Source organism: Spinacia oleracea, chromosome 5, assembly GCF_020520425.1.
Source record: "Spinacia oleracea cultivar Varoflay chromosome 5, BTI_SOV_V1, whole genome shotgun sequence".
NCBI classification, from domain to species: Eukaryota; Viridiplantae; Streptophyta; class Magnoliopsida; order Caryophyllales; family Amaranthaceae; genus Spinacia; species Spinacia oleracea.
The window spans coordinates 27,246,311-27,272,659 of record NC_079491.1 but is presented as its reverse complement, the minus strand read 5'-3'; the positions used below and the strand labels follow the sequence as shown (position 1 = coordinate 27,272,659).

The window sequence follows — 26,349 nt, the reverse complement described above, 5'->3', positions numbered from 1 at the left end:
CAGCAACCTAAATTCTACTCCTGGCCCAATTGGGCAAAGCCCAAACTAATAAAACCCCAAAACCATACTCCCTTCTCTTTTCTAATTCACGTAAAAGAATCACACTTCCCTTCCTTCAACCTCACGCACACAAGCAGCACCAACAACCCTCTCTCTCTCTCTCTCAGCCGTGTCCTTGCTCTCCACGGCGTCGTCCCAGCCGCCGACCACCACGCACGGTAATCTCGGCTCCTCCTCTTTCAATTCTCTTTCTTTCTTCCTCTGCTTTCGTTCTTTCCTTCATCCTCTGTTTTTCGTGCTTTCCCCTTAGCCTCTCTCGTTTTTGCGCAGCAACGCCGCGACCCAGCACCACCGTCCGCCGGTCAACCTTGCCGCGAGCCACCACCTGTCCGCCGGCCAACCTCCTCTCTCCTCTTTAATTCTTGGTTATTTCTTAAACCCTAAGTAACTAATTATTTTAATTAATTATAGTTGTTAATTTAAATTATGTTCTTGATATTAAATTTATAATTTTTATGGTTTGAACATGATTTTCAGATTTGGGTTGAGATTATAAACGAATTAATTTCAAGTTTTGGTTGATTGAATTATAAGTTAGGGCTTATTTATGATTTATTAATTTGGATTATGTTTTCTTGAATTAAAGTTATGGTTTTGTGATTTAAATTATGAATTTAAGATTATACGAATTATATAATTAAGTTATTAATTTTCAGATTATCAAATTACTTTGAAATATTAATTTTGATTGTTTAAAGTATGAAATTCAAAGTTTTTATGGTTATTAATCATGGTAGGTTGAGTATGGATTATTGAATTTGTTGTTTGGAGATACTAGGAACGTAGATTGACCTTGGTGAAGCTTCTAAATGAATTTATATTGCTGAAAATTTAAAGTACGATGTTGCAAAAAGTTTTCAACGAATTTCAATCACTAGTTCAATAATTATGATGCTAGGAAATCAAATATTTAAGTTTTGAAATTGGGGAAAGTTCTAAATATGTTTAGGATGCATTTAGAATGCTTTATTATGGTTTCCAATGATTAGAAATTGATTTGGATTACTTGTTGGTTGTTTTAGGCGGAGAATTCTCTTTAGGCGACTTTTGAAAGTGTTAAAGTGGCCTATCAGTTTGTTTACACAAGGTACGTACATACCTGTGTGCTTGGAATGTTTGCTAATTGTTGAAACCATGTGGAATTTGTTGGTGAACTTGGTTGTGTTGAGATTGTTGTTGAACTTGGTTATGTTGAAATTGCATGTTTAATACTGTTGGACGGACATATTGAACCTATTGCATTATGAGAATTATAACATGTTAGTATGGATGATTGATGCAAACATGTTTGGTTGGGAACACTAGATTACTTTGTATATATTGATTCAGATCGGTTGATTGTTGTTCCCTTTTAGCTTTTCACTACTTTATGAGGGCCGAGGACCTTGTTTAGTAAGTTGAAACCTTATACCCATATAGAGGGGTTGATCAGTCTCAAAGGAAAGGTTGGATTTAATTGGAATGAGTCTTGTTTGATACCTTTGTGATCACTTACTTAATTCCAAGATAAAAACAGTTGTGAATAAATGTGGATTGTATGCCTTATGTGATTGTTGAGTCATAACAGGGTTTCAATTTGTAAATCATGTAAAGTGAAACTGAGTAGCAATAGCTTTAGACCGTGCACGTCTAAAGTGATGGACAAACAGGAGTTGGGGTTCATGGTGGTAGCCCATGGCCTTTATCTCGGACCGGATTGATCACCGTGTCCTATTTTTATTCAAATGTTCCTCGATATCGCAGGTCTCTGAGGTTACGGAGTCGCGCCCGTACCTCGTCTTCCTTAGTGAAGACTGCCGGACGGACAACTCGGTCCATTGTCTATTTCGACTAAAATAATATTATTGCTAAAAGTCTAGCCTAGTCTAGTCTGGTCAAGTATGGTCGTCAAACTATCATGTTTTGTCTGCCCTTGTTTATGTTCATTAGTATCATGTTAGGTTTGTTCGTTTAATAGTATCATGATAGGATTATTATTGTTTTCTATGTAGTACTCAGCTTTGCTGATTACGTGCTTTGTTTGTGTGTGTTGATCATGGCTATGCCTTATTGATCCTGTGATGACCCATCTTTGGTGAGCAGTCTCTAAGGATCAATAAGCGTTGCCCATCTACAGGTTTGAAGATGATGCATCATTGGGATCGGGATTAGAGAGCTTGTAGTTATATTTGTTTTATTAAGTGATTTGGTTTGTTAACTTGGATTTGAAATTTGTCGTATTATTCGTATTTTCTTATTTCCGTTAATTGGTTTTGGACTTAATGTGTAATCGATTATTTATAAACCTAAAAGTTAGTTTTCTGTTTTCCGCTGCAAAATTCTGAATAAGCTGTTACGTTATTACACGGGCGATAATACTTTGATAATTCTCTATAGTTACATTTATAAAAGGTTATTTTAGAAAAAGGGAATTGTCGGGGTGTTACACCAACGACCTCCATCGTCCTTAGTACATAATCACCCACTTTTAGAATGCGCCGAGGAACCTTTTTGTTATATTCCTTGGACATGCGCAGCTTGTACATTTGTTGCCTTAAAGTGGTGTATCCTCGTGTTGTAGGTAGAAAATCTAGAGCGGCCTTCATCATCTCCCAATTAGCGTTTTCGTCAAACACCATGATGCGCACAGTGGGTTCGACATTTCTATGGGCAATACGACCTCTGCACCTTAAGCTAGTAGGAAAGGTGTCTCTCCTGTTGAATTTTTTGCCGTGGTTCGAATTGACCGGAGAACATTTGGCAACTCATCTGCCCATAGGCCTTTGGCATCATCTAACTTATTCTTCATCCCTTCAGAAATAATCTTATCGGATTTTTCATGAGATACCCCTGAGGTTTGACTTTATTCACCAAATACCCTCATTGTTTCAGTTATTCACCATATACCCCTGAGGTATTGTAAAAGTGCAATATATACCCTTAATGGTCATTTTTCGTCAACGCTGTTAACTTTGCCGTTAACTTTTTTCGTTTTCATTTTATTTCCTCTCTGCCCCTTTTCTTCTACTTCCTCCACATCAAAGTTTCTCAAACTCCAACCTCCATGGCAGATCCAAACTCCAAACCGCAGCTAGCCTCCATATTACCACCCAAGTGCGATTTCAACAAACTCCAAACTTGAAATAAAAACTAATCAGGGAGCTCACTACCACAGTATTACCACCCAAGTGCAATTTCAACAAATACCCATGAACCTTCTCATATGCAGTTTTATCAAAGATTCTCCTTCCCTGTACTAAATCCCCACAAATGACATACATACACACTAATTTTGCACCCAAAACATTGTCTACCTGCCAAGTGTTTGACAAAATGACTAAATGAACTCGACGACCGTCGCGCTATGAACTTTGCTCCGCGCAACGTTGTAGGACTAAACAATAAGTACCCAACTCCAATTCGATGTTGGTGAGCTACAGAGCAAATCAACAGTTTCTGAAAGCTTACCAGCTTCACAAAAATGTCGAATTTTACGATTACAGTCAGCGACTTCAGTTGACATTGATTGATTCAACACAACTGGGCTTTAACAGGGGTAGATAAGATGAAATTTGATGATTTTAGAGTAGTAATTGAAATGGGTTTGCAGAACAAAGAAGGATTGTTGTTATGGTTGAGCACATTTTGTCTGTGATTCTGATGAGAGAGAGAAATCCAAGAGGTTGTTGCCATGGCTGACATGGAGGATAACGAGTGCGGGAAAACCCGACGAAGATGAAAGAATGATGCAGTTGACTGGTTGAACATTGGATTCAATTCATTAACAAATGAGCAAACCAAATAGTGTTGGTCGGTTGGCTAGAGGATCATTTAATATATTTGATTGCAATGTCAAGGAAATAACCAGATCTTATTATCTCGAATATGGTCGATCCGATGATGATGAAAACCCGAAAAAGGCTAAAGCAGTCATAAGCAGCTGGAACAAAAAAGATGGTGATTTCACCGTGTTGGTGTTGTTTCATATTCTAGGTTTGTGGAGGCCAGGAGAAGCTGATTGGAGTATTATACCAGACCCCTTTAAGGAGTTAATAACAATATATGACGACTTCTCTGACATTATAAATCGAAGAGAAAAAAATTCCAAATCGAAAACATAGGGGCATATGGTGAAAGCATTAGAAACCACATGGGTATCTGGTGAAATGAAGTTTTTAAAATACAGGGGTATCTTGTGAAATGAAGTTTTTAACTGTCACTTAACGACGGGGTTAAGTCATGCGAGAAAAAGAAACCTCAGGGGTATTTGGTGAATTACTGAAATGAGGGTATTTGGTGAATAAACTTAAACCACGGGTAGGGGTGTAAATTGGATGGACTGGATTGGACTTTGCCAAGTTCAAATCCAATCCAAAAAAATTTGGACTTGGATATTTCCCATCCAAACTTTTTTTATGTCCGATCCAGTCCGATCCATAAAAAAAAATCTGGTCCAATTTTTTTTTAGAAAATTAGCTTCATTTTAGTTTTTTTTAAAAAAAAGTTAAACTCAAATGTTCGATCATTATGCAAATAATATTGTTACCCGCTAACTTTTCTGACACATAAAATAAAATATACGAGTACTAAATATTGGGTATCAAATGTTTTAATACCTATAACTACAAGTCACTATTTCATAAAGTATAAATAAATAGCCATTAAGAAATAGATGTAATTGTAAATAACAATATGTCTTACACATCAAAATACTTAGCCAAAAAAGGTTATACGGAGTAGTTCTTAAAAACAATATTTTAAAATATATTAAAGCTCAGTAATCAACCATCATAGCCGACGAGAGAAAGCGAAAGAGAAAGAGATTGATATGGATTCATATGGAGTGTAATATTTGGTTGTTTTTTTTGTTGCACATAGTTATTAAAGGCCCAAATATCACATATTTCACAATAGTTTTTAAATTGCATATGTTTATCTCTAAATAAAATCATAAAACTTTGGACTTAATTGAATTTTTTGGACTCCAAAAGGTTGAATCCAAGTCCAGTCAAAAAATAATTGGACTTGGTAATTTAAGTTCGTATCCGATCCAAATATTTCAAGTCCGATCTAGTAAGATAAGTTTGGACTGGATTGGATTGGACTTTGGACTTTTCTCGATCCACTTACACCCCTAACCACGGGGGTATTTCGTGAAAAATCCGTTAGATTAATGGTAAAAAACCAAAAGGCTTGTGTTCGATAGGTCACAGATTTGAATCCCCTCTCCCCATTTGTAATTATGTAACTCTACTCGTATGAAAATACGAAACAATTATGATTTGAAGTAATAAGACATGCTATTTTAAGATTTTTGGAAACATTACAAAAGATCTTAAGCTTGCTAATAGATGATGTTAAGATTTTCATAATAAACCGGTTTAGAACACAGACCGTTAGGCTCCTTTTGGTAGGGTGTAAAACGTTTTCATGGAAAACGATTTTTCCCTTTTCAATCATTTTACGTTGTATGGTTGGTTAAGGGATGGAAAACCATTTTCCATGACTCCCTTAAGGGTGGAAAATCCTTTTCCATTTGAAAGTGAGGGAAACCACTTTTCCTTCTTTCCTCCTTACCTCTTCTCATTTCTTCCCCTCAATCTTCACCATTTTCTCTCATTTTCCTTTAAGCTACCAAACAAAGGAAAACTAGTTTGAAACCGTGTTTTCCCTTGAAAAATGTTTTCCATGAAAAATCATTTTATAATGAAAACGTTTTACACCCTACCAAACGGAGCCTTAGTGTAACCTTGACCGGATATTCGGAGGAAGAAAGGGAAATTTTCCAAGGATGAGCGAGGTGAGATTCGAAATTGAGCTTCAAACGGAACACCCTTTTTCTTTCTTTTTTGAGGGAAAGAGAGCACCCTTTTTCTTGAACATTAACAAAATAACACACTGGACCGGCTAATATACCCAGCGCCTCAGTGCAATGTGATGATTCGGTAGGAGGATGTTTCTCCTCGAACAAAAGATTCAAAACCCTTGCATATACCATATTGAACTTACAGATGTACGTCTCCAGTTAATCAATAAGGAATTAAAGATCAAGCACCCATATTCCAAGACCATTACAAATATGTTCATGAAATATACATGCATAAATCATACCCAGAAAGTAGAAAGATATATTCGTGTATAAATCATCGCACTACAGTCTACAGTCTACAGTCTACAGAATTACTCCGCATCCATCACCCTATATATGAATCCTGATGAACTACAAAGTGATCAAGCGATTTGTATTTGATTTACAATGAAGTGAGGGTTGGTGTAATATTGACAACTTCTCTATTTCCTTTTATTACTAAACATGAACATGAACATGAACATGTTCCCCACTAACATGCTATCTCTTTCAACAATTCTCATCCTAATTGAAAGATATTACACAAAAAAGAGGGGGGGAAGGGGGGAGTAGAAGAAAATATCCACCTATTGAATCTTTCAGCATAGAATTTTACCCGTTTTCTCATTGCAAGTTCCTTGTTTTCCTGGTAGCTGCAAAAAGTTGGCGAATGAAAGAGAACTTTCCCCTTGCACGTGCTGAGAACTCAGTGATGGCACCATTACTTGTTGAAGGAGCCTCAGATTCTGGCAAACACTGTTGTGGAGGAGGTTCCGGTGGTTGTAGTGTAAAAAGATATTGATTCAACATACGGATAATCTGACTGAAGCTAGGCCGTAAGTTAGGATCTTCTACCCAACTTGACTGCATGATGAATGCAAGATCTGGGGCTATATCATCTGGAATAGTCGGCCTCTCTTGCTGTTATACATATTATGACAAGAAAATCGATTAGCACTTCAATTTAAAATCAAAACACATTTTTATGTTAAAAACTCAGAATAATTCTACTAGGGCATTTAGCTTTTATAAAAGCAACAATAGCCTGAACGTTGTAAAGGCTAAAGCTCTCCTTCAGAAACTGAGTTACTCCCCATGATCCATATACATTCACAATACTTTTGATTCACATTTTCTTAATTTTCATGCAAAAAAGCAAACAAAACATTTCTTTTAAGATCTTAACAGTGCAGTAGCTGGATGAAATTAGATATAGAAAATCTGAGTCAAATATAGTCAACCCTGAGTTAATAACATACACAAGTAACACAACTACAACAGCCTAATATGGATCCCCGCATTGGGAGGATGATCTGGGTCCAAATGAGGTAGGAAGTTAGGATTCCTATGCTCGAAAAATACAGAAGGCCCACCAATACAGATACTACAAGGGTGTTCTAGTTCTAAGTTAGCCTTTTACTTTCGGCAAGTTTTTTCACTCAAACGTTAGCACCCACACCCACCAACTCACTAACTCTCCAGTTTTCTGCCTTCAATCCTTAAACAGGTAGAAACCGGGATAATAATAAAAGCAAGGAATAAAAGAAAACGTCTATGAATACAGAAGATGCAAGGAATTGAAAAAAAAACATCCAACTATCTGTGAGTGATGACACAACTGGCAGCAGCCCAAAGATTTTAAGACTACACACCTTAAATGCTGCAGCATATGCAGCTTGTAAATTGGACATGCCTTCAAAAGGCATACGGTTAGTTAATAACTCCCACAGGACAATTCCAAAACTGTACACATCTACCCTGTTGTTGTAATGCTTCTTTTCTCCTTGGCGCAAAGTGACTGTGCTGTACAACTGCAAGAACAAAACCATGATGCATTTACAATTAAGACTATCATTAAGTACAGAAGGAAATTTAACTATTTGCACGATTAAAGCCTAAACTATCTAAAAAATTTTAATGAGCTTTTGTTCGTACCAGGGGAAGGTAAATCACATAACAATTATCCTAAAGACTAGAAAACCAGACCAAGACGCTAAGTTTAGATAATTTCAATAAATTACAGGAAAAGTTGGCTCTGATAAGAGTCGATGAGTTGAAATAAAGTTCAGATAGGGGCCATTAAGTGCAGATAAGAACTACCCAAGTTCAACTTACAATAAAATAAGTCGGATAAGTTCAGATTAACAAAAATAAGCTAAACTAAGGGTTACTAAGTTCAAATATGGGTTTACCAAAAAAAAAATAGAAAAAAATAAATAAAGGTTCAAATATGGGTTTCTGGGGTGAAAAGAAGGAAATCCAAAAACCAGGAAATTTTAAATATATCCACAACTATCCAAATTTAATACGGTGCATATAAACTGACAACAAATAGAAGAACGAATGAGATCAACATACACTAGCTGAAAAAACAGAACAATCACCTAGGTCCATCACAATTCAATCAACAACACTGTCTACAATCTAGGGCTCAATATTTACATAACAGATGTTCTTCCTTATACTAGCAAATCAACTAGTCTAAAAGAAAGGATATCGCAGGAGCACTAGACAGCGCTACCAAAAATTAAATCCTGAATGATGCCATCCTTTTGTGGTTCAATTTAGTAAAGGGGTATATAAAGAAGAAAAAGTACCTATGAGAGGATTTGGTCGAGAATTCTTAGTTCTAGACCCAGCCAGAGAATGTAGGTGCCTCAATTGGTGAATTGAGTTAATTTAAACAACCTATACAACGATAGAATTCCTTTCTGGATTCTGGAGCAGAAGCTAATTAAAGCATGGAAAGAAAGAGGGGAAAAAGTCCTCCTCAGTGATGCCGGACAGCTAACCATGCAAATTGACAATTTTTACAGGTTCAAATTTCAACTCCATCACCAATAAAGAACTATGAAACACTTAATCTAACTACTAGTATCTCCTTTGAATGACCAGTCCGTTCCAGTTGCAGAAACCAACTATTAAAGTGAAAAGTCAGCAAAATTTGCTTATAAAATTGACGATCATCTTATTTAGGCAATACAACGTACTCCGTATATGATTAGAAGAACACAAATAATCTTAAATGCAATTTTTTTATATCTTGACATAATGTATGCAGTTGAATGAATTAGCATTGTGATTATCCAACAAAATTCCAGTTACAGTTCTAAAAAAAATCCAACCTCAGGAGCCATCCAGCGATATGTCCCAGTTTCTGCAGTCATCATCTCAGTCAGAGTCTCTTCCCTCGCGAGACCAAAATCTGCTAGCTTCACATTCTTGTAGTTAGCAGTAAGCAGCAAATTATCTGCAAACGGCATAACAATAGAAAATAGATATAGAGCGTCCACAATGAATAAAACATGCCATAATTATTAACATAATTAAGCAAACAGATCAAGAAAAGGAAATTATTGCAATACAACCTGAACAGCTGAAATGATTCAAAAACAAATATACATCCAAAAAAGCAATTGGCAACAGAAAGTGAGCAAAAAGCAGGTTGGCAACAAGATCAAACAAAGAAATAGAAAAAACAAATGCTGGTTTACTACTTTAATCTCATTACATTCCAAGTTCTACTAAACAGTCAAGTTAAGCAACAAAATTAGAAGAAAATACAGATGGTTTATGCTAGTAGAAATTTAGTTCACTTCCTAATACGGAGTATATCAGTATGTGAAATAAAGTTCTATAACAAAAAAATGTTCCTGGCAATACCAGGCTTTAGATCTCTGTGTATGATCCCATTTGCATGCAGACAATCCATTGCACGAGCAATGTCAAGAGCATAACTCAACACCACATTTAGTTCTAGCTGCTTCGGACGAAGACTGTTTAAGTACTTTCGCAATGATAGCCCTGGTAACAGTTCTGTAACTATAACCATCAATGGATCTTTGCAAGCTCCAATAAACTGCAACGAAAAGAACGTAATTTCTGCTAAATATAAGACAAGCTTGTAGTGGATTTCCAACCTTAGAAACACTAATAAAATACAACCATCTCTTCTGCAGCAGAGATAGAGGGGATAGGGCGGTATAAAGTTGAAAAATGGACACAAACAATTCACAACATTAAGTATTAAAGACCTGCCTTGACGAGGTTCTCATGTTTAACTCTAGACATCATGTTAACTTCCCGTATAAAACGACTTTCGAGCACAGCCCTTTCATCAGTAGTACTCCCACGGTTAAGAACTTTGATAGCCACGATTCTGTCACCATATCTGCATTTAGGCACAAGAAGTATAAATTTCTACACTCATAGTCACCGACAATCCAAAGTCATAGGTTGCTACAGGAAGGCGCTCAATAATTAGAATCATATAGAACAATCTTTTACCCACTACACTGGAGATTTATATCCAATAAGGTAATAAGAAATCACTCAAGTCAATAACTGAGTCCACTATGGATCTTAGAGGACTGAAACCAGTGCATTATCATGTATCAGCTTCTTAAGCGTCATTACTTGAGTGTCTGAGTTCACTAATTCATAGGATGAACTCTGTGTAGAGAATAATATCAAAGTCAACAATTGATATTATTCTCTCTGACTATTATCCTAGAATATCTTTGTGCACATTTATCTCCTACAATTACTCCTATAATTATTTGCATAATTATCTCCTTCCTCTGTACATAATAGTCTCATAGGATGTTATTCTCATTTCCTTAGTTATATTATTCTCTTACATTAATAGCTCTCCTCTGAAATATAAATAGCTAGTATATCTCTCAAATATAATACAACTCACCTCACTCTTACATGGTATCAAAGCAGGAAGATCTTTAACTTTTTTTTTTTCCTTCCCTCTAACTCCATTCATGGCTTCCAACACCATTCCGAACGACGCTGATTCTTCCTCTCCTCTCATCACTGTCAATTTGACCAATATCATCAAGCTCACCAACACCAACTACCTTTCATGGAAGCTCCAGCTAGAGGCCATACTTGTGGGTCATGGCTTATTCAAGTTCCTTGATGGTTCTTACCCTCTACCAGTTGAAACCATTAGCGACGGTACTACATCATCTCCAAATCCTGCTCACTCTACATGGGTACGACAAGATAAACTGTTATTCGGTGCCTTGCTTGGAACACTAGAGTTCAACATTGCCCCCCTTGTTTCTAGGGCCACAACAGCAAGGGAAACATGGGAAATTCTTGCTCACACATTTGCCTGCCATACTCGTGGTCACGCCAAATTGATTAAGGCCAACCTTAAGTCCATTATGAAAGGTATCAATTTGGGTGTGTGCGGATCAACTTGCTGTTCTTGGAGAGCCATACAAACCAGATGATTTAAGTGAACGTGTAGTTGAGGCCTTGAGGGTACCCAAGACCCTAGCTACCAAAATCGAGGCCGTCAAAGATCGTGATTCACTTATCACCTTTGATGAATTATATGAGAATTGAGAAGCTCCTTCTTAAAGAGCTTGGTTTGCGTAATGTTGCCCCTACCATCACTTCTCCGCTGCCCATCTCGGCACATGCCACATCCACACGACATTCTGGTTCAAATGACACCTACACCCACAACCGAGCTCCTTACAACCACAACAAACATGGAGCCACCTACAAAAAGAACACCTCTAATGAAAAACCGAAAGGGGCAGGTTACCAGGGACGTTGCCAATGGTGTCATACTCATGGGCATTCTCTCTTTCGATGCCCTACTTTTCAGCAAAAGTTTCCAAACGCTAAGCCCACTCTTCCGCCTCAACCAAATTAAGCAACACCACCACAGGCTGACAGCAGCCCACCTCCGTCAACTTGGCTTCTGGACACCGGGGCTACACACCATGTAACTCGTGATTTGTCCAACCTTGCACTTCATCAACCTTATGATGGTACGAAGGAAATTGTTATAGGTAATGGAACCGGAGTCCCCATCACTCATACAGGATCTCTATCCCTTTCTACCTCTCCCTCAAAATCTATTCATCTTACAAATGTTTTATGTTCCCCTCATATGTCCCGTAATATTATTTCTATCTCAAAGTTGTGTTCTGAAAATAATCTTATTGTTGAGCTCTCACCAAATGCTTTCATTTTGAAGGATCGAATCACAGGGGACATCTTATTGAGGGTCCAACTAAACACGGGTGTATGAGTGGCCATCTCCCTCACATATCCTAGCACTATCTACTATTAAAGCTCCAACAATAAATTGGCATCATCGCCTAGACCATCCATCTCTAGCTATTTTTAAGCACATTATTTCAGATTTTAAACTTGATGTTTCTAGCTTGTTGTTTTTTAATTGTAATGCTTGCCAATGCAACAAAATTCACAAGCTTCCCTTTAATCTATCCACATTAATTTCTCATGCTCCTCTTGACGCTATTTATACAGATTTATGGACCTCTCCGGTTCACTCTCTTGATGGATTTAAATATTATGTTATATTTATTGACCACTTCACTAAATATATATGGTATTATCCTCTTAAAAGTAAATCCGATGCGAAGCCCGTACTCATTAGATTTAAAGCCTTATTGAAAAATTCTTTGAAAAGTCTATTAAGGTTTTATATTCCGACAATGGGGGAGAGTATAAAGCATTAAAATATTTTTTAACTATTAATGGAGTGTCCCTTCTTACCTCTCCTCCTCACACTCCCGAACATAATGGTTTTTCCGAGCGACGTCATCGTCATATAGTTGAAACCGGACCTTCCCTTCTCGCTCATGCTCAACTACCACTATCATTCTGGTCTTTTGCTTTCTCCACCGCCTCTTATTTGATAAATAGGCTTCCTACACCAACTCTTTCACATAAGTCTATGTACTACTGCTTATTCGGTACATTGCCTAATTATTTAAAATTGAGAAGTTTTGGGTGTCTTTGTTATCCTTGGTTAAAACCATACACTACTCATAAACTTGACCCTACATCCACTCCGTGTATTTTCATTGGGTACTCTAAAACCAAATCCCATACCATTGCTTAGACCCAACAAGTAATCCGGTTTACACATTTCGTCATGTTCGGTTTGTTGAGTCAGAATTTCCGTACTCAAGTCTCGTAAAATCGGATACATCCATCACAATTACGCATCCAAACGCATGGTGTCTTATGAGTTTACCCATACTCCAAAGCCCAATTATATGTCGCAACCTGAAAGCACAGACCAAACAGCCCACTCTACACCAACTAGCCCACAAGATTCACCTACACCTAATCCTTCCCAAACTCCCAACTCTCAATCCATACCCCAAAATACAACCCCACTTCCAACCAATTCCCTTGGGTCCACTAGCAACACGTCAACCCATCCACCTGAATCCTCACATCCAACAACATCCATGCCTTCAACAATGAATGCAAACCCAACACTCACACCTACTCCGGCCCAACCACCTATTGGCTATTATTACTAGGTCCACAAACAATATTTTCAAAACCAATAAGAAGTATGTCAACAATACTTCTACTCAAACAAAACCAAAGGTTCCAAAAACAGTATCCCAAGCTTTACAGGATCCTTCCTTTGTGGAGGAAAGCAATGGAGGAGGAGCTTAATTCTCTCTCTAAATTACACACTTGGGATTTAACATCACCGGTTGAAGCTCAAAACATTGTCAAATGTAAATGGATATTTCAGATCAAATACATAAAAAAAGGGGTCATCGAAAGATACAAGACTCGATTGGTTGCCAAAGGTTTTCAACAAAGACCTGGAATTGATTACACATAAACTTTTAGCCTGGTTGTCAAACCGGCCACTATCCGTACTCTCCTAAGTATGGCAGTTGCTCAAAATTGGCACTTACGCCAACTTGATATTAACAATGCTTTCCTGCAGGGGCACTTTACATGAAGAGGTCTACATGTCTCAACCTCCGGGATTCAGTGATCCTAAATATCTCTCTCATGTTTGTAAACTTCGCAAAGCTATTTACGGCCTCAAACAAGCACCCCGGGCCTGGTACACTGAACTAAAAATTATTTGGTCAGTCAAGGCTTCAAAAGATGCATTTCGGATACATTCATACATCTTTATTCATTTTGCATCACTCCACAACACCTATTTATCTTATAGTGTATGTAGATGATATCATTATTACTAGCCCTAATGCAACTAACCTTGAAGCTTTTATCAAGCATTTTGCAAACAGGTCCTCATTAAAAGACTTGGGTGATTTGTCTTACTTTCTTGGTGTTGAAGTTATGCCCACTTCTCAAGGACTCTTTCTCAGTCAACGACGATATATTATTGATCTCCTTGATCGATTGGGCATGCTGAACACCCCTTGCCCTCCTCCCATGGTGGTCACCCAAATCTTGACCGTTGGATCAGGAATTCCTTTGGAGGAGCCAAGGATTATAGAGCGGCCGTGGGTGGTCTTCAATATCTCACTTTAACTCGTCCGGATGTTGCCTTTGCCGTGAACAAATTGTATCAATTCATGTACAACCCTACTTCAGACCATTGGTCCGCCCTCAAACGACTTATGAGATACTTGAGTGGCACTCTTGACAAAGGCATAAATATATTCCGAGACTCACCTCCCATCTTTCATGCATTTTCGGATGCCGATTCCGCCGGTGATCGTGACGACTACACTTCCACTATGGGTTATGTTGTGTTTCTTGGCAGAACCCCTATCACCCCTATCACCCCTATCACCTGGTGCTCTAAGAAACAACGTTCGGTTGCTACATCATCCACATAAGCCGAGTACCGTGTTGTTGCCTCCACCACTGCTGGATTAATGTGGGTACACAATTTACTCACGGAACTTGGTATTCGCCTACAAAACGCTCTGTCATTTTACTGCGATAATCTTAGTGGTACTTACCTAAGCACTAATCCCGTATTTCACTCAAAAATGAAGCATTTGGCTATAGCTTTTCATTTCATCCTTGAGCAAGTTCAGAAGCAAGCCTTAAGAGTCACTCATGTTTCTACTGGAGACCAACTAGCGGATTTTCTCACCAAGCCACTTTCGAGGCCGCGACTCGACACTCTATTAACCAAGATCGGACTCACCGAACCGCCGTCCATCTTGCGGAGGCATGTAGAGAATAATATCAAAGTCAACAATTGATATTATCCTCTCTAACTATTATCCTAGAATATCTTTGTGCACATTTATCTCCTACAATTACTCCTATAATTATTTGCATAATTATCTCCTTCCTATGTACATAATATTCTCATAGGATGTTATTCTCATTTCCTTAGATTATTCTCTTACGTTAATAGCTCTCCTCTGTAATATAAATAGCTTATATAAATAGCTTGTATATCTCTCAAATATAATACAACTCACCGCACTCTTACACTCTGAACTCAATTCACAGGATGAACTGAGTGCATTATACTCACGCAACCTTTTTAGTTTTCAGCTTCTTAAGCCGCTAACATCACCTTACATTCCATTGATACAAATAGTGAAACTATCGTAGTTTACTCCAGCTTTACTATAATACTTAGGTTTCCACTAACCTATCCCCCTCCCCTCTTCTAAAACACAAAAAATGCTTACACTAAACAACTATGCTATTGGTTCATCAATACCCCAAAAGAAAGTATTTTACTCCAGTCTGTGAACCTCCAGTTCACCAGAAAACTCCGGAATTGTACTAGGGATAAGACGGCAACATCCGGACCTCCTCAGACCCTGCCTCGGGCCTCTTTGCACCTCAGCGACACTATTACTAGGATGCTGTTGCTATTCTTGTTCTTTTTACAGTTTACACGATTACAGCATGAAAAACTACACTTGAGGCCCTTAGAGACTGTTGTATTGACCAAATTATAACTAAAACAGTTGTAAGGAAAATAAATAGCAAACATGTACAGAAATCAGCAGTTAGTTAACCCGGAAATTTAATATGAACACCAAATTTAAATTCAAAATCATCATACCCTTTAACATCAACATTCTAAATAAAGCATCCAAAACATTATAAGTAGAATGATCACAAAGAACGAAATTAACCCTAACACTAATCATAACTACAAATTAACACAAAGTCATAAAATTAAAACAAAACTAATTTCTCTTCTTTTTAAAAAAAATTAAACTGACCTGCCTTCATAAACCTTGCCATGAGCTCCTTCCCCAACTTTTGACCCAATAAACAACAATCTCGGGTCAACCAGAAGACTCTCATCAAGTGACCCGGTGATCGACCTGCTACTAGAATCTGGGTTGTTTGACCCACCATCATTCTCTTCTCTACCAAAACTCATACTCTTTTTTTCTCAAATAATCCCTGAATGCCTCATTTTAATCTTTCCACAAAACCCAACAAAAATCAAATTAAAATTTTGGAAAAGAATACCCTTTTATGTTGCATTAAAAGAAGCATCTGGGGTTTATCAACCCCATAAAAACCCAAAATTTCTCTCTCCTCTGAATAGTCAAATGTTGATTTTATTTTGGGAGATTACCTAAAAAAACAAAGAACCCTTTGTTTTTGTTTTTATTCTTGAAAATTCTTGATTGAGCTTTAACTTCTTCTTTTTTTGTGTGTGACGGGATTGAGCTTGAACTTGAAGCTTCTTCGTATTCGAAAATGGAAGAAAATTTGTGGGGAGGAAAAAGGGTAGCAAAAAGAACAGAGAAACTTACACTTGAAGCAACAAAAAAAAGAAGGGGTTGAATTTTTAGTGAGCTATTGTGGGATAAAAGCAAAGTTTGAATCTTTGAAGGAAAAAAAAGGGAGCTTTTTTGAGCTTAAATGGAGGTAAAGTAAACCCTAATTTTGATTTTTTGGGTGATTGAATTGCAGAGTTTTTCAGTTTCTCTCTCTAAAAGAGAAAATGGAAATTCCGGTGAAGATATTCGCAGGTATCTGTTCCGGTCAGTGTTTTTTATTTTATTATTTTGAAAAACAGTGAGAGGTAAAATATTAATTTGATTTTAAAGAAAATACGGATATTCAAGAAGAGAGAGAAAAAAGGAGATATGAAAATACATGTGGCAAATAAGACGTGCACACGTGGAGAGCATATGAGGTGATCTTTGTTTATTTAAAAAATAAAAGGAAAAAAACATGTGACAACTATGACTAATCCATTCCGACACTTTTATACACAAAAAAGTTTATCAAGCCAGAATACTTCACAAAATAAAATAAGTTCAGATAAATATAATCAACATAAGTCAAATGAAACATAATCTAAGATTTCGGAGTAATATAAGTTTGGCATCATTTCGTATTACCGGCAGAATTGGGTAAAGCGTTCTTTATACTCCGTACTGTGTAGTTAGTTAACTTATTTGCTTAAGTTCATGTAGCAATGGTCTTATTTATTCTCTCTTTTACTATGTGACTGAATTTTGAATGTACAATTAAGATAGTTAAGATTTGTTCAAAAATATTACTCCCTCCAACTCTTTTTCTTATTTATGTTTTGTATAATGCCGCAATTTAACGATTAAAACTCGGACATTGGGGAATTGTGAGAAATTTTAATAACTCGCTGGGAAAATGAGTAATACTTAATTCCCCGATGAATTTAATTAATTAAAATAATCATTTGACATAATTTTGATAGAATATTAAGGGTATTTATGATATAATATAAAAGGAAATATATCAAATATAAAGATTATAACGGGACAACAAAACGAAATATGTAAAAAATAAAAAGGGACGGAGGAAGTAGATGGTTAAGAAAGTCGATAACACTTATTGAGTTGTCATTCTCTTATAGCTTTCCATGTAAAAAATTTAGCTTTCATGATCATGAACTTACATGTCACTTGTCTTCATCCAAAAAAAAAAAAAAATTCGTATTACATAGGTACTACGGAAAATGGTTAGGACTGATGAAAGGTTTAGCATCCATCTTAAGTTGTGGCGTAATGTAACTTTTTGGTATCTATGCACTTTGTATATAAGTAACTCAAAGAACAATTATGTCTTCCAATTGCAAATTTAAATGAGAGATGCTCACCATACAATGGACCAAGGATTTGTTTTGCACATTTGCTCAAAAATCATAAGCTATGGACAAATAATAACCTTTATAGTATGGCACTGTCTTGCACATTACGGAGTATAAGAGTATAACTGTACAAGTACACTCGGTTGTACTCTTTTGGTATTTGTCCACTTTTATATAGTTTTCTGAATAGCAAGTTCGAATGAAGATTAAACCTATATACTCCACATTAGTTAAGGTTTGAATTATTGGTTAGGAAGTTTTGATCAACAGAAAATATTACACCGACCTTAATGTGGGGGGTTGTTCTTGTACTTTGGGACAATCTTTTACCTTGGTAGTTGAGACAATTTTATTTTTTATTTTTTATTTTGGCAATTAGTTATTAGTTGAGACATTAAGCTCTTTGAAATGAATTTGGTAGATTACTACTAGTAGTTCGTAATGTTACTATTAGATGCATTGGTTCTACAATATTATTTCTATTTCTATAATTCCATTAGTTATGATAGGTTAACCCCTAACTGTTGTACCTCCAAAAAACGATGCGCCTGTATTGTTTGACGCTCTTATATTATTTGTTCTTTCTTGTTATACTGTTTGTTCTTTCATGTTTTTTTTAAATTCATCATAAAATTGTTCATAATTTGTTGAATTGTTTGTTCTTTCTTCTGGAATTTTATGTTTTTTTATATTGTTTGTTCTTTTTTGTTGAATTATTTGTTCTTTCTTATTTATTTGTTCTTTCTTGTTTATCTGTTTGTTCATAATAAATGTTCATAATGAAACTAAGGTCTTCATTTTTCTTTTATGTTTTTACAATTGCTTGTATTGTTTGTTCTTTCTTTGTGTGTTCTTTCATGTTGGTTTTTTAAATTCATCATAAAATTGTTCATAATTGTTGTATTATTTGTTCTTTCTTCTGGTATGTTCTTTTTTATATTGGTTGTTCTTTTTTGTTGAATTGTTTGTCCTTGCTTGTTTATTTGTTTGTTCATAATAATCATCTGCTTAATGTTCATAATGAAATTGTTCATACTTTTTGTTTTATTTGTTCATACCTTTTGTTCTATTATTGAGCATCTTTTAAACCCTTGTTCTTTCTTTTTAACCTATTTCTTTTCTTTGCATGCTCATCATTTTCAAATCAGTAAATGTTCATTTTTAAATTAGTTGTGATCATCATATCAAATTACTTAGTATTTTCATTTTCAGCTTACATTAGGAAATTGAAACTGTAAAAGTCAAATATTGTGTTCAAATCACACTTCGTACGCACATTCAAAAGTATAAGAACTCGAGACTACATCAAAAGCAAGATTCAAGATAAAAGATATAGAAAAATAAGTGGATGATTTCTACCAATATCTTGTAATTCAAGTACAATTTTACATAGACAACGCCTAAAATGTTCAATATTTTTGGTAAAATGTGTTATTTGACATGTTTAGTTGCTCAATATATGTAAATATATGTTCAAAGTAATAACATATATAGTAATGCAACAACTAAGTTCATTTTAAAATTAGTAAATACTCATTTCACAATCAGTAGATAAATGTTCATTTCTAAATTGGTTGAATAAATCATTGACAACTAATTAGATAAACTTTCATATTCGATTGAGTAAATAAATGTTCATTTCCAAATAAATAAATAAATGTTCATTTTCGAAATAGTAAATATTCTTTTCCAAATAAACAAATTAATGTTCAACTTCCGAAATAGTAAATGTTCATTTTGGATGGGGGGTACAGCCAACTCTCGTTGTACACTGGTACAACAAAAAATTTGCGATGATTGGTCGTAGTTATTCTGCAATAAGACCGCTTTATAAGTTATATACTCTAATACTATATACCTAAGGATTAGCTTGTTATGGTTTTTTCGTTTTTTAAACTAAAAGCAATAATTTAAAAACTAGAAAATATAATTTACAATTTTATTGGCAGTTTTCAAAATCAATACAATCATTACAAAGGTGATTATTTCAAGTTTATATTATACTCCGTATGCAACTTTACTCCTGCTTGTATATGACTTTGGCAATTTTAAAACACAAAATGAAATACTAACAATAATATTGAATGAGATCTAAAGAGTTAATTTGAGGCCACATTCACTGTTGAGTTTATTTGGAAGTCTCCGATAGATGGTTGGCAAGAGATCGAGTTGATTGTTGTTCTCACATTGTTTTGATGAGATAGGCCATATATACTATTTGTTGGATGATATAAAGAACTATTGGGTATACAAAAAGTATATAAATAGCAATCGTGGAACAAAGTGGTAGACTATAAAATAGTATCAACCCATGCTTCCTTCAATTCCACCATCAATATTTTATAAGCTCTTTGTAAGTGAACCGACCAATGGCTGTATATGTGGCTAACATGAGAAAATTCGTTAAGAAATGTGATTGTTTCAATAGTTCTAATGCCTAAGTCTGGTATGGGTTTTTATGCCTCGGGTGGACGAGTCAGTCTACACCGCTGGTCACTAGTGATTTTTTACTCCATATTCAGGGGGTAAAATAGTATTTCACTAAAGGTGTTGAAAAGTCAAAAAAAATATGACAGAATAGGTTTAGGTTTTAATGTGTTTTCTTCGCTTTGTATTTCTCAATTTGTTGTATATATACAACCTAGACAAAGGCCATAAGCCCACGACATTACCAGGCTTAGTAAATAACAAATTACATCATTTAGCTTAATACAATATATATAGGCCTCATTACCCCCCCTCAAGTTGGAGCATGAAGGTCATAAATGCCCAACTTGTGAAGTAGGTACAAGAATTGTCGCTTGCCTAAAGCTTTGGTAAAAATGTCGGCAAGTTGCTCACGCGTCGAAACATGATTTGTAGCAATGATACCATCTTGAATAGCATCCCGAACATAATGACAATCAATCTCAATGTGCTTCGTGCGTTCATGAAAAACAGGATTTTGAGCAATGTGTAGAGCGGATTTACTGTCACAAAACAATTCCATAGCTCGAGGGTGATCCACTCCGAGACTACAAAGCAAGGCCTTCAACCACTTTAACTCCGAAGTAATGGCTGCCGTAGACCAATACTCGGCTTCTGCAGAAGAGCGAGAGACAGTGTGTTGTTTCTTAGTCTTCCAAGAAATCGGGGAACGACCAAGAAACACAAGCCAACCTGTGAGAGAACGACGAGTTAAGGGACAACTAGCCCAATCAGAGTCACACCAACCGGACAAAGAAAGATCGGAATCTGTTCGTAGTAAAATGCCTTGTCCCGGACACCCCTTCAAGTAACGCACGACCCGTAGGGCGGCATCCCAATGCTCCTGGCGAGGCTCTTGCATGAAATGTGCCAAGATATGTACGACATATGCCAAATCGGGACGAGTAAATGACAAATAGATTAGACGACCCACAAGTCGTCTATATCTCTCTGGATCATCAATAAAGGCACCATTTGCAAGAGCAAGAGAGTGATTTTGTTCAATTGGAAAGCCGGAGGGTTTCGAACCTAATAGTCCCGCCTCCGCAACAATATCAAGAGTGTATTTCCGTTGGCACAAATAAATCCCCTCCGGACTCCGAGCCACCTCAATACCAAGAAAATATTTCAAAGCACCCAAATCCTTCATATGAAAACATTCACCCAAGTACCTTTTAAAAGAAGCAATAGCGGAAGAGTCATTACCAGAAATGATCAAATCGTCAACATACACAAGGACGTTGAGCTGAACAGTCTCCTGATGAAGAGTGAAAAGAGAATAGTCCGAATAAGATTGAAGAAAACCATAATTCTTCAAAGACGCAGCTAACTTAGCAAACCAACATCTCAGAGCTTGTTTAAGACCGTATAAAGATTTCTTCAAACGACACACCATTCTCGGTTTATCCACCGAGAAACCAGGAGGCAACTTCATGTATACTTCTTCATCTAGATCTCCATGCAAGAAGGCATTATGCACATCCATCTGATGTAATTCCCAATTCTTAGCAGCGGCCACAGCGAGAAAAGCACGAACAGTTACCATCTTTGCCACGGGGGCAAATGTGTCATTATAGTCAATCCCTTCGACTTGATGATTGCCAAAAATTACTAGACGAGCTTTTAATCGTTCAATTTTTCCACTGGCATGAAATTTGATTTTGTACACCCATTTACACCCAAGCGCTTTCTTCCCGGGTGGTAATTCTTCCATTACCCAAGTCTCATTATCCTCCAAAGCACCAATTTCTTTCTGCATAGCTTCCCTCCAACCAGGATCCTTCATGGCCTCATTAAAAGTAAGAGGCTCAAGCCCTGCAATTACAGCTGCAAGAAATATACGGTGTCGCACAGAAAATTTATTGCAATTCACAAAATGTGCTATAGGATAGGGAATACCTGAGGAGCTAGTGGAGGTCGGTGAACTTGTGGAAGGACTCTTTGTGACAATGTGTGTGACATAATCTTTGAGCAAAACCAATGGTCGTTTCTCACGGAAGCCACGACCCAAACCATTACCTAGAACAAGTGGCACGCTGGGCTCGGAGGGTGCCGTAGACATTGGGGCTGAAGATGTTGTTGGCGCTTGTTGGCTTGTCACAGAGTCTGGAAGTACGTGGGGTTGTGCTTGCGGGTTTGTTGATGCAGTTGGAAGGTCCTGTTGGCCATGTAAATGCTCATCAACAGTAAGCTCCACAGCCATGTTGTGGCCAATTACCGTACCCCGCACTTCATTTTCAGGCCCTGCTGCCTCATTAAGTGGTGAGGATTCTAAGACACTCTCCATATTATCTAGAAAAGGCACGTCCACTTTTGCATTATCATTAGGAGTTACAACGTCGTCGGCAAAATTGTCATTATTATCAAGCCCAAAACTTACGTCCAATGCAGCATTATCATTAGAGATAACAATGTCATCGCCAACCTTGTCAATATTATCAAGTTCAAAAGGGAATTCATTTTCGTAGAACTTGACATCTCGTGATACAAAAATCTCACCCGTTGTCATATCGTACAATTTCCAACCCTTTTTGCCGTTCGGATAGCCAATAAAAGCACACCTCCTACTCCTAGGTGCAAATTTATTTCCCTTACATTTTTTATCATGAGCAAAGCATATGGACCCAAAAATACGGAGATGATCTAAATCGGGTTCCTTATCAAATAATACCTCAAACAGAGTTTTATTTTGTAACAAGCCGGAAGGATTACGATTTATTAGATACACAGCACCCAAAATGCATTCTCCCCAAAATGAGATAGGTAAGTTTCCCTGGAACATTAATGCCCGTCCAACATTAAGTATATGTTGATGTTTACGTTCCACCCGACCATTTTGTTGGGGTGTACCAACACAAGATGTCTGAAATATTATCCCATTCTCATCAAAATAGTCTAACATACATTTGAACTCCGTACCATTATCACTACGCACAAATTTGACAGTTGTTTCAAATTGACGCTCAACCATAGAAAAAAATGAACGGAAAGCTTTATAAACCTCAGTTTTTTAATGCAATAAATACACCCACACTGCTCTAGAAAAATCATCAACCAATGTCAAAAAATAATGGGCACCACTAGAAGAGGGAATGCTATTTCGCCCCCATAAATCACAATGTATTAGCTCAAAAATTCTACTAGCCTTGCTATCACTAACAGGAAAACTATCACGATGTTGTTTGGCTTGAGGGCAGACGCCACAAGCTTTATTTAATTTCTTTCGAGCATTTGAGAGACTATTTTTAACCACGGGAACTAACTTGAGAACTCGGTCTGACGGATGCCCCAAACGACGATGCCATAGCTCAAATGTAGAAAAATCACCAACGGCCACCGCACACACTGTAGGAATCCGTCTGGAATAATAGAGTCCTTCCTTTTGTTCACCGGCTCCATTCAGGCTCCCCGAATGTTCGTCCTGTATAGCACATAGAGAGTCAGTGAATCGAACAATACAATTAGAATCATCAATTAATTGCGACACCGATATTAAATTGCAATTTAAATTAGGAACATATAAAACACTATCAAGTGTAATTCCCTCGGAAAGTACTACATGTCCCTCTTGTGTTTCTACGACCAGTTTCCCATTCGGTAAACCAACAGGACATCATGGATAGGCTTTGGGTTTATCAAACAATATTCATCTCCTGTGACATGATAGGATGCACCGGTGTCTATAATCCATGAAAGGGCCGAAAACTCACCGGTCATTTGATCCAAATGTGGATTATTAATCATGTTCAAAAGCACCTTAGTTTGCTTAGGATTGAGTTCCAACGAAGTGGTTGCATCACCACTTTCCTCACTGCTAGCAGGGGCATACACAACATTAGCCCGTGTTTGTGTGCCACGACTACGAGCACCTTGACCAGCCCCACTCTTTGCACGGCGACTCCGCAACTCCTCATACCACTCCGGTATTCCATGAAGCTTAAAACATGTACTAGTATCATGACCCCCTTGTTTGCAGTGATTACAAGATAGCTTGGATTTATCCTTCTCAAATTTAGTCCTTGGATGACTAGCTTGTAATGCAAAGATAGCTTGGGTCTGTATTGTTTCCTTCTCTGCCTTCCCACGTGCGATAACTTGTGAGTGCTCTTCTTGAGTGAAGGCTAAATAAGCCTCATCCAGGGAAGGTAAAGGAACACGAGATATGAGGCTAGTACGGACAGCACCATATAACTCGTCATCCACACCAATCAAGAACTGATGGAATTTCTCCTCGTCACGATCGCCGGCAAGCTTCACAGTCAAACCACAAGCACACCCACCACATTCACAAGAGTGCAGGGGTTTGAATTGCACAAAATCATCATATAATCCCATCAATTTTGTATAATAATCCTCCATAGTCATGCCCTTAGTTTGTTTGCAATCAATAATTTCGGCACGAAGTTGCTGTAACCTAGGTCCGTTGGCAACAGTGAACTTCTTTGCCAAGAAATCCCAAAGAGGTTTGGCCTCTTGGTAGTAGGGAATCGCAGCCGCGATTTTCGGTTCCATACTTTTCATAATCCATGAGACAATCATGGAGTTAACGGTGTCCCAATCAAGGAACTTTTTCTTCTCTGTTGGTTTATTGATAGTACCATCAACAAACACGAATTTGCGGCATGATTTCAAGGATGTCATCATCGACCACGCCAAATAGTTATCCCCTCGTAACAGAACATGGGTGATTAAATTTCCAGGCCTGTCTCCAGAGGCAAGGTAATACGGAGAAGATGGATCGATTTTACCGTTGTCTTCCATAGGAATTCAAGAACTCGCAACGCTGGTGCAAGCTTGAACGTGTGAGACAAAGCAGGGAAGAAAAAAAATGAGATGATAGGGTTGCTAGGCTGCTAGCTCTGATACCATGACAGAATAGGTTTAGGTTTTAATGTGTTTTCTTCGCTTTGTATTTCTCAATTTGCTGTATATATACAACCTAGACAAAGTCCATAAGCCCACGACATTACCAGGCTTAGTAAATAACAAATTACATCATTTAGCTAAATACAATATATATAGGCCTCATTAAAGTATAAAGTATCGGCAACAATGACAGTAATTAATACAACAATGATAGTATTTTAATACAATAATGACAATACGTATCCAAACGATGACAATATTTATATAACACTTTGTATACATAATTTTACCCATTCATTTAATATGAAACACTTTTACTTATTCATTTAAGTGATCCCTTTACTTTTTCTATTTCATTCATTTCCTTTTTTTGGGTGATTGTGACAGTATTTTAATACAACAATGATAGTATATATACAACAATGACTATACTTATATAATTATATTACCGTTGACAGTATATAACAAGTTCGCAATACTTTTAAACATTTATTTAAGGGTGGACACTACTACAAAAATGTCATATAACAACGTTAATTTAACAGCGCTTTTCACCCTAGTGCTGTTAAAGATATCAAATATAGCATATAACAGCGCTTAAGTTGTAAGCGCTGTCATATATGTACATACTATAGCGCTTTTGTTCTACGCGCCGTGGTATTTATGTACATACTATAGCACCTGTGATAAAAGCGCTGTCAAATAATATACGAATATTTTTTTAAAAAAAAAACAATCTATCAAAATATAAAAGAACCTCCTTGAGTTTTTCTTCCCACGCTTCTCTCTACTCCGCAAAACTCTACTGTAAATACTTCCCTTCTCACAGCGAAACCACGACGGCGATTTCCCTTCTCACAGAGGCGTGCTTCCTTCTCACGGCGGCGTGCTGTCCTTCTCACGGTGAAACCCAAAGAGGCGTGCTTCCCTTCTCACGGCGAGAGTGAACAATCGAATTTGTAGGTATACTCCATAAACTTTAAGGGATTTTGCTGATTTATGTTTGAATTGTTCTTAATTTTGCATTTTATGTGTGCGGTTAGGGTTAATTCAATTTCTTGAATTGGTTTTGCGGGGAAGAGGGTTTGAATTCAATTACGATGGGTTTAATTAAGGGTTTTGGGAAAGAGGGTTTGAATTCAAATTGTTTGTTTGGGCTTTGTATCACTGTTGATTGGCGGGTGAACACCCAATTCTTGCTGTTCGGAGGTCCTCTAAGAAACAAAATGTCTGGAGCACGTTTTTCCGATTGGGTACCAGATGCATTGCTGCG

At 37.0% G+C, this 26,349-nt stretch overlaps 3 protein-coding genes across 4 annotated transcripts; all 3 read right to left on the bottom strand.

Moving 5' to 3' along the window:
- Positions 1-3,161: 3,161 nt before the first annotated feature.
- On the bottom strand, positions 3,162-3,562 carry LOC130461379 (uncharacterized). The gene is made up of 2 exons (XM_056829463.1): positions 3,449-3,562; positions 3,162-3,353 (listed from the first exon to the last, which is right to left on the bottom strand). The coding sequence occupies exons 1-2, from the start codon at positions 3,560-3,562 to the stop codon at positions 3,162-3,164; spliced, it is 306 nt and encodes a 101-aa protein (XP_056685441.1).
- A 2,596-nt stretch (positions 3,563-6,158) lies between these two features.
- LOC110799425 (serine/threonine-protein kinase STY13) lies at positions 6,159-16,687 on the bottom strand. 2 transcript variants are annotated; one of them, XM_056828354.1, is made up of 7 exons: positions 16,242-16,687; positions 15,877-16,082; positions 9,926-10,058; positions 9,551-9,746; positions 9,013-9,137; positions 7,540-7,698; positions 6,159-6,808 (listed from the first exon to the last, which is right to left on the bottom strand). In XM_056828354.1, exons 2-7 carry the CDS (start codon positions 16,038-16,040, stop codon positions 6,512-6,514), a joined length of 1,074 nt encoding a protein of 357 aa, XP_056684332.1. In that variant the 5' UTR covers positions 16,041-16,082; positions 16,242-16,687; the 3' UTR covers positions 6,159-6,511. The 2 variants fall into 2 exon arrangements, with proteins under 2 accessions (XP_056684332.1, XP_021860386.1); XM_022004694.2 differs by having other exon boundaries at positions 15,877-16,686.
- A 6,533-nt stretch (positions 16,688-23,220) lies between these two features.
- On the bottom strand, positions 23,221-24,971 carry LOC130461377 (uncharacterized). Its single transcript, XM_056829462.1, has 2 exons — positions 23,814-24,971; positions 23,221-23,631 (listed from the first exon to the last, which is right to left on the bottom strand). The coding sequence occupies exons 1-2, from the start codon at positions 24,969-24,971 to the stop codon at positions 23,221-23,223; spliced, it is 1,569 nt and encodes a 522-aa protein (XP_056685440.1).
- Positions 24,972-26,349: the final 1,378 nt, after the last annotated feature.

Excerpts from the sequence above, each read along its gene's own strand:
- LOC130461379 (XM_056829463.1), bottom strand. The coding sequence starts at position 3,562 with ATGTCAACTGAAGTCGCTGACTGTAATCGTAAAATTCGACATTTTTGT. Across the intron at positions 3,354-3,448 it reads CAACATCGAATTGGAGTTGG|GTAGACAATGTTTTGGGTGC; the intron begins GTACTTATTGTT and ends AACACTTGGCAG.
- LOC110799425 (XM_056828354.1), bottom strand. The coding sequence starts at position 16,040 with ATGAGTTTTGGTAGAGAAGAGAATGATGGTGGGTCAAACAACCCAGAT. Across the intron at positions 10,059-15,876 it reads GGCAAGGTTTATGAAGGCAG|ATATGGTGACAGAATCGTGG; the intron begins GTCAGTTTAATT and ends GCCTAAATGCAG. Across the intron at positions 7,699-9,012 it reads ATCGCTGGATGGCTCCTGAG|TTGTACAGCACAGTCACTTT; the intron begins GTTGGATTTTTT and ends TTGTTCTTGCAG.
- LOC130461377 (XM_056829462.1), bottom strand. The coding sequence starts at position 24,971 with ATGGAAGACAACGGTAAAATCGATCCATCTTCTCCGTATTACCTTGCC. Across the intron at positions 23,632-23,813 it reads CTATCCATGATGTCCTGTTG|GACGAACATTCGGGGAGCCT; the intron begins GTTTACCGAATG and ends TGTGCTATACAG.